This window comes from Apis dorsata, unplaced genomic scaffold, assembly GCF_000469605.1.
Source record: "Apis dorsata unplaced genomic scaffold, Apis dorsata 1.3 scaffold_27, whole genome shotgun sequence".
Lineage (NCBI taxonomy): Eukaryota > Metazoa > Arthropoda > Insecta > Hymenoptera > Apidae > Apis > Apis dorsata.
Genome location: NW_006263329.1, coordinates 173,293 through 182,493, shown reverse-complemented (window position 1 = coordinate 182,493; position 9,201 = coordinate 173,293). Strand labels below are relative to the sequence as shown.

General features: G+C 25.6%; 1 protein-coding gene across 1 annotated transcript in view; it reads left to right on the top strand.

Annotated features, from left to right (window-relative positions):
* The window catches only part of LOC102676127, a 413,064-nt gene that overhangs the window by 402,901 nt on the left and 962 nt on the right, over positions 1-9,201 (top strand). Inside the window, exon 24 of the mRNA XM_031510593.1 lies at positions 6-462. Coding sequence (XP_031366453.1) covers positions 6-459 — 454 coding nt within the window. The 3' untranslated portion in view covers positions 460-462. The remainder of the gene's footprint in view (positions 1-5; positions 463-9,201) is intronic.

Sequence of the window (9,201 nt, the reverse complement as noted above, 5' to 3'; positions counted from 1 at the left end):
GCGGCGAACCGGTCGAGCGATCGGGGCCAGAAATACAGGAAGCACAAGCGTAGCGAGAGGAAGCAGAAGCAGAGGCGGCCGGATATCTCGAGGAGGGCGGAAACGTACGCGAGCACGCCCTCCTGCGAGACGAGTTTCCACCAGGTCCAGGAGCTCGGTATACCCGAGACGTACAAAATCTCTTATCCCCATTACTACGAGGACGACATCGCGGAGTGTCCAATCGATTATCACAGAACGAATCCTAGCTCCCGCCAACAGATATGGGAACGGCAATCGTCGAATCGTTGCCCGTCCGAGAACGCTACGCATTACGCGGATACCGGGGACACGAAGAACAGGAACAAGTCGAAGAGACTGTCGTCGAATTTGGGCGATGGAAGATCGCCGTCCGCGCCTACGATAATGCAGTACGCCGAGCTGCACTTCCGGGACGTCGGTCAGGAGATCGATGTCTAAAAGGTCAGTCGAAGTAGGGGAGATAGATTTGTAGGTTGGATTCACGCTGTGGGTGATGATGGATTGGAAGCGTTGGAATATGAGAGATTACGGGGACTTGGTACGATTCGGGTGAGATCGGATGAGATCGGATGAGATCGGGTGGGATCGGGTGGGATCGGATGAGATCGGATGGGATCGGATGGAATATTGGTGTTTCTGCATTGCCAATTAAGATTGTCGGGATAATTTTCCATGGTAGGGAGAAAATGATGCTATTTACATTAATGAGAGTTTAGAATGAAATTGGATTTGATTGATTTGAGATGCGCGTTAATTATGGATCTGGTTATTGAAAGTGATAAACTTGATCCGAAGTCTGCTTGCTCACTTGTGTATAGTCCGAGTTGGGGTTCAGAAATAGTAGGAGAGTATACCGAAATCTCGCCCGATCTCACTCGAATGTTTCTCGAATCTTTGATTCTCAGAATTCAAAACGAGAAATTGTGAAATTAAATATATATGTTTTATAGAGAACGTAAGTACGAAATTTGCAATTAAATTTTCAAATTATTTTAACTCTTTTGCATCTGTAGGAGATATCTCTGAGTTTCTAAAATAATATCTTTGTTGTTTGACGTATTTTCTTATCGAGATAAGAGATATCTTGTGGAAATCAGATTTTGAAATCAAATATGTAAAGATTGATGAATTATTGTATAATGATTGTGTAATTAATGAACAATATGATATTTGATAAATAAGATTAAAGATAGAATGTGTTATATTTTTATTTCTTTAGATGAAATATAAATAATATAAATATGTAAGATATCATATGAATGATATCTCATCAGAATATCTCATTCATAGATGCAAAATTAATTAAAAGAAAGTATATATAAGTATATATAAAATATACGGTTCGATATATAAATTAGTTTAAATTTGTTATTAAATTTATTAAATATGTATTTGAAATAGCAAATAGTAAAAAATTTCCTAACATTTATAATCTACAGCGTGAATTCTTAATTAATGCTACCATTAAAATATCGTTAAAAAATTAATGTTCTTCGAACTTAAGAAGAACAAACAAAATTAAATATTTTCATTGTTATTGAAAATAAATTTAGATTATTATGAATTATCAGATAATTTTGTTAAACATCATTTGGATTCTTAATTTTGCAACATTAAAGGTAGGAAAAGTTAATTTTATTTTTAAAAATAATTGGTTTATGTTATGTGGTACTTTTATGTTGGTTCTTTTTTAAATTTGATATTTTTTTATGCAATGCAACTGCTTTTTTTCGTTTGCATTTGTTTTTGTGTGTGTTTTGTTATCTTTGCTTTTTTTTTCACATATGCTTTCGAGCTTGCCATTTTATGATTTCAATAATTACCATTTTTATCTTTTATTTCTCGTATCGACAGCAATATTATTGGTAAGTATCTTGATTTCTATTTAATTGAGTTGAAATTGTATTCAAAGAAAAAAAAGAAAATTAAAAACAAAAAAGAAAATCTAAATGAAGCAGATAAATTGTACGATATATAAAATATTCTCAAAGAGAAATTTTTCTGGTGAGTATCAGTGGCATTATGTTTACGCGAATATTACAAATTTTTGCAAATGGATGAAAAATTTTCGTATACAAATTCCTCATAAAACTTTTGCAAATTTTCATGCGTTTTATCAAAATATCAATTATCCAATATATAAAGAATAACATTGCAAAATCTTTTTCGAAATAAAAATTGAAATAAATTGTTTTATAAAAATCTATATTGAATGTGGCGTTAAATATGGATAAGCGTTTAAATTTTTTATTTACCTTTATCGAATAATTAAAAAATTTTGAATATTAATTATTCAATAAAGATAAACAGAAATTTAAAATTCTAAAAAAAAATCGACATCCATCAATATTCGATATAAGATTTTCACGAAACGATTCATTTCAACTTTTTAAATTTCTATCACGATTTTTTGATACATTGGACGTATTATCCATCTTCTGATAAATTTCCTAAATACATTGTTGATAATTATCGATTCGCTCTAGCAAAAGAGAATCATAGGAAAATTTTAAATTGAGAGTCAAGCGGTGTTCCTTGCTATTTGCAATCATAATGATGCACGAAGCTGTCATATACATAACAATTGTATCTAAATGTTTGTTCGTAGGAGGGTCAGCAGACAAAGAGCGATACGTACATTTACTAGGACATTTTGGCGTCCGACATGCCTTGTAGGTACATTGTATTCTATGAATTACGTCGTATTGCTTAGATTTGTTATCAGTATGGCGATCGATTCAACGTACGCGTAACAACGTACGGACAATGAACCTCTCTGTTTGTAGAAGAAGCTTTCGATATTGTAGTTGTTAATCCTTTGCACTTGAAAATACTTATATACGTACAACAAATATTTTGCTTGGTGTTACAAAGATTTCGTTAAAAGGGACTTGATCGAAAATAATATTTGTTCAATATTTTCGAACGAATGGAAAATTCGAAACGATTATTATATTGTCACTGAGGAGATTTATCATTTCGTATCATTCATTCGATTAATTTTTGAAATTTATTGCGCTGAAAAAATATTTAATCGTGATAAATCGTTAAACGTAATTGGAGGATCGTTTCTCGGTTTCGTGATTTTTTTTTTTTTTAATTTAAAGAATTTCCTACATTGTCCATAAGTTTCAGAAAAATAATTAATTTTTTTCCAGTGATGGGATCGAGTTTAATATTACTTTATCAATTTATATTTATAGTGATCATAATAGACACTTTCAATTGCTAATCTTGAAATTAGAAATAAAAGTATCTTAAGATTTTTATACAAACAATATTTTGACATATAAGAAAAATCAATTATTATTTAATATTATAAATAGAAGACTGTAACAAGAATATCATATATTGTCACATTCACATATTCACTAGGAAGCTTCTTGATTATATTCTATTTATACTTGAAAATCTTATAATACTTGGATTTATTTATGAAATTTCTTTTTTTTTTTTTTATATATAAAAATTCGAATTTCTTTAAATTTAGATTTAAAATTATTTGCAATATACTTCATCCCATCGCTATTTGCTAATTGTTCTCAGAAATCTGCGATTAAAATTATAAGTTTCTTAAGTGTGTTATCGAATTCGATCTTGTCGTGATAAGAGAGTCGTCTCGTAAGATTATATTTTTTTATAGTCTTTTTATATTCGTGTGCTAATTTTTAAATTGATAATGTCTTATCGATAACTGACGCCAATTACATCATAGAAATCATATCTCGATGGAAGGTACGATGACATTAATTTTAAATATTTTAAATAATTCTGACTTAATCTTCATTTCAAATATTTCCAATATTTAACGAATATGTGTCGAATATTTCAATAATTTTTAAATATTCAAGAAAAATCGTAATGAAAAGTCGAAGAAATTCGTAGACAATTTGTCAAGTTTATAGCATTAAAAATAATGCTTTATTAATGAATTATTATATAATAATAACGTTTGAAATAATTAATTTGATATTAAACAAGACGCTTTAATTTTCTAACAAAAATTAAAAATTTTTAATTTGCAGGATTTGTTTGATCACAATCGAAATAGAATATTTTTATTTTTAATCAGAGTTTCCCGCGAAGCATTTCCCGAACTCGGCAGATGAATGAAAGAAGCTGAGCCAGAAAAGTAGCAAAAAGGTCACGTACGCGTAATAAACCCAATCCCAATCGCAAACTTTAACAAACTATTGACTCCGAACTTATGGACGTTAGTGTAACTCAAATTTCCAATAGATAGTGTTTCAAATTAAAAACTTTCAATTACAAATTTTCTTGATATCTATCCCACAATGTTAATAATTTTTGAAAATTCGAGATTCAAAATTGTCATTATATAATTTATCTGTCAGTTTATTTATCTCAATTATTTAATCTTATCTAAATAAATCCAATTAAACTTCCTTGTATTATAATTATTTTCAAATCAATAAAGTGTTTCGTGTTGATCATAAAAATCAATTAACAAGTGCAAAGGATTCATTGTCCTAATATCCACAAGCACACTATGGCTTCTTTTATTTAGGCAAAATTGCATCTAGAGGATTAGTCACATCAAAGTCTTATCAATATGCAGCATGCAGCAAAAAAAAGTAAATGTTAAAAATGCAAATTTTTTTTACAGGATAGAAACAGCATGAAATTTAGCATATCAGTATCAATATTATGAGCTTCGCAATTTAATTTTTATAAAATATTCAATTTATAATGAATAAAATATATGCACAGTGTGTATATATTTATGTAATGTAATCGCAAAATTAAATTATAATTAAACGTTTCAATTTAATTTCGCGAAATAGCAGAAAGAAGTAAAAATTGCACAGTGAAATATTTATATATCTAATTTAGCTGATAAAAATTATTTCTGTAGTTTATTTACAACAATTTTTTTTAAGATTTTTAAATTAAATACAATAAAAAATAGAATAATAAATAAATTTAAAGTATTTAAAAAAATGTTAGCATAGAAAGTACACTCTCGTCCTTAAGTCATTGGATGTTTAGAAATCTTAAATGTAAGCTTACTTATTAATTTATTAATAATTAATATTATTAATTGTGAGTTTATTTTCTTAATATCACAGTTATAAACGATCAAATATTTATTCAATATATTTTTGATAATGATTCCATTTTCTATTTAAATGTAAATCTTTAAAATTCGAGAAAATTAAAGTATTTATAGCATTACATTTTTTTAATTTATATAGCGAAATTATGCAATGGATTATTATTACACTATTATTTAACATATTTGTTGTATTTTGTTATAACAAATGCATGAATTATTCTATTTTTATTTTCAATAATATTTTAGTCGTTTTATTATTGCTTTTATTATTAAGATTATTAAAACATATTACTTCCTTAAAATTATTTCCTTAAATTAATTAATATCATATTATGATATTCATTTTTCTATCCTGACATTTATAATTTTCAGTATATTAAGTTTCATAGAATTGTATCAATAAAACATACATACTATTAAAGACCAATTTAGATCAATTTCTAATCTCAATGATTTAACCTAAATCAAAATCAATCAGCTAAATCGATCAAATACTCCATTGTGCATACTCCATTAACAAAATACTACATCTGGACAAACAAAAAACAATTGTTCATGTTACAACGTGAATGTTTCACGAAAGAAAGAAAAATCATTCTAATTTGATTCATCATCGTTCGATGATCGTTTCACTCAGCTATGCTCATTTGTGCATGCCAAAATTAGAATAATTGTGGCAACAGTGACTCCATGGGACGAGCTGCATTATAGCATGATGCCTGCTTTTAAAACGTAGACAGAATATTGGCATATTGATGGTTGTATTTTCGGCCGTGCGTGGCCTTTTCCTCGTTGTTCGATCTGTGAACAATGTGCATTTACAATATCGAAAAATTTCAAGTTTTGTCCGTGAATCGTAGGAAAGAGAATGTATGTAAAATAAAAATCGTGAGAATATTACTTTTTCATTTGATAGATGAAAATAGTTGATAGATGAAAATATTAAGATCTTTAATGTTTTGATATTATTTTCCTTTTCCTTTTTCTTTTCTTTTTTTTTTTTTTTTTTTTTTTTTTTTAAAATTAAAATTATTCCCCAAAAATGATTTTTTCCCGCCCCGCGGGGAAAAACACACCCGGTTATTAAGTTTTTTTTTTTTTTTTTTTTTTTTTTTTTTTTTTTTTCTAAAATTAAAATTATCTCACAGATATGATATTTGACAGGCCCAGTGGAAAACAGACACGTGTATATTCAGTTTTTTATTTTATTCGTTCATTCATTCCGTAAATTCGTACAATATCATATACATTTTGATGAATAAAGTAGTACTATTTAAAAGAGATATATAATTTCGTATCGGATTCTCAATGAATATAAAAGATGTTTCCTTCAATTTGCTTTCCTCTGTACTTATGAAAATATACCTGCTTTTCATTAAAGGTTTTAATTAAAAAATTGAAATCATTTCATTTAAAAAGAAAGAAAGTTGGTTTAGATAATTTCAATGAAAGCACTTAAAGCATTGAAAGTTTAGGATTTTGTACATGTGTTATTAAAACATGAGAAATAGGCAAAACGATATGAGGAAGTAAAAGGACTAAAAATTGGAAGTAATACATCATATGTAGTCAGACACTCGTTTAATCCATGATATTAATCAGATACTTTCGCTCTTTTGCATTTTATTCGTTAGAAATAAAATACGATGATAATTTTAATTAATAGAATATTTCATAAAAAATTTTCAATTATTAATTTTAAATATGATAAGCCATGCCTATATATATTATAATTATTCAAATATATTAAATATTTAATCAATACTTATTACAACTGATATTTATTATGTTATTATTTGTAATTATTACATAATAAATAATGAAAATAATTATAAATATATAAATAAATTGCAAAGCATCGTAATGAATAATTTTATATATTATAAATTATTATATTACATTAAATTATTATGATATAATTCACGATATTAATTCATAATTAAAATTTATATTAAAACATATAATTTTCCTCGAATATATATAGGAAAATATTTTTTATTATTTTTGAAAAATTATAAACTACAAAACTACATTGAAATCGTTAAAAGAAAATTATGACAAATAATATCGTTCTTAATTATATATATAAAAATTCATCATTTCAAATAATTATAATATTTAATTTTTAGCAGGAGAAAAATAATGAAAATTTCCATTTATTTCCCTATTTTCAAATAATTGCAATTTTACAATAATCCTTAAATAAATTTTGAATTCGATTTAACTTAAAAAGGAAAATTATAAAGCATGATAAAATTGTCTTTTAAAATTTATGAATAATTTTTATTTAAGTTTCAAGATGATAAAATATTGATAGAGCAATTTATTTACAAAAAATATGATGAAAGAATTGAAAAAAATAAAAAGAATAGTAGAAAATAATAAATAGAAATAGAAATATATATATATGCATTATTTACTATTATGATTTTTTAATTATTCTTTTCCATTCATGTATTTTTATATTACTAAAATATGGACTTTTATTTATCATATACAAGTAATATTTGAATTTTTGCATTTCGTATATTTCTTTCGATGTTATGGTCATTTGATTCCAATTTATCCCAATGCACATACATTTCTCATTATTTATTTTTATTTTACTCGATTTTTTTTTAAGTTATATGCTTTCATAATACTTTTCAATTTAAATAATTATACTTAATTGATATTTTCATTTAACCATCAAATTTTATAATTAATAAAATATTCAACTATAAGAAATTCATTAAATTAATTATTATTGATAGATACTATAGAAATTTAATATGTATAAATAAATTTAATAATGAATAATCTCGATATAAAAATATACAATTAATCGAATATTAAATAATGATTCAACTATTTTATAAAAATTAAAAAAGTAATGTAAAAATATTTAAAAACATTTAATATTTTTTAATCTTCTCAAAATAATATTAAATAACCAAATTCTATTCATATTTTGGTAAAAATTGTTATTCTTAATATTTAATCATATAAAGATAGTGGTGAGATATGAAAAAGCAAGAAGATGATGAATAATATAATAAGGATAAGAAAATGAGATGAGTAAAGTTTCAGGGTTAAAAAGATAATATGGCTCTGATAAAATGTATATTTCAAGCCATGTTTTTTTGTAAAGTAAATTATTCCGAATTTTACATATTCATAACATCAAGAATGTATATAAGTTTAAGAATATATTTCATAGTTTTACAAGTTTTGAAATTGCTATTATAGCAAAATTAGAAGTATCAGCTTTTATGATCATTATCAATTCATTGCAAGTTTTAAACTTCAAACTTTAAGATTCTGAATGAGTTAGATTCATATTTGATTAGTCTTCTTTACATTATAATGTAAAAGTAGTTAATATCACAAATTATCATTATCATGATCATAAGAGCTTCTCTTATTAAAATTACTTATAATTTTTATCATTTGTTTCATGCATTATATCAATGATCACTTTATTATTACATCTGAATCCTACTATGATATTAAATATATAAACAATTTGTATATCTGATTGTGAGTTAATTGCCAAAATATCGAATAGATAATCTAATCATTAGAATAATTTATTTCTGCGAGTATAATTAATAATACATATTATTATTATTTACTGGCACAATAATTATTATACATTTTACGATTACTATTACATTATTTGATTATATTATACACATAATATGTAATATTATTAACCTCATTAATTAATCTTAACTATGCAATATTACCAATTTTCTATGTTAATCTTATTTCATATTGTATTTTTATACTTTATTTTGATTAATTAACTTTATACAATATCCATTTTCATTAAATACTATTTCAATTATCATACCAATTGATTTTCCAATTGGTTTGTTTAATCTTATCTGTAATCAAATCAACCGATTCTTACTCGTTTCCGGTTTACAGAAAGCATTTTCAATTATCTCCGTTAACACGCGTTCACAACGTAGTCAACAATACCTCTAACTTCTACCATCTATCATTAAACAAAACATAGCTGAGATTCTGTTGTACAGATAGAACATTAGTAGAATACCAAGAATAATTCTCACGGATCAATTCCATTCAACCTAAAACAAAGAGACGATATGACATCA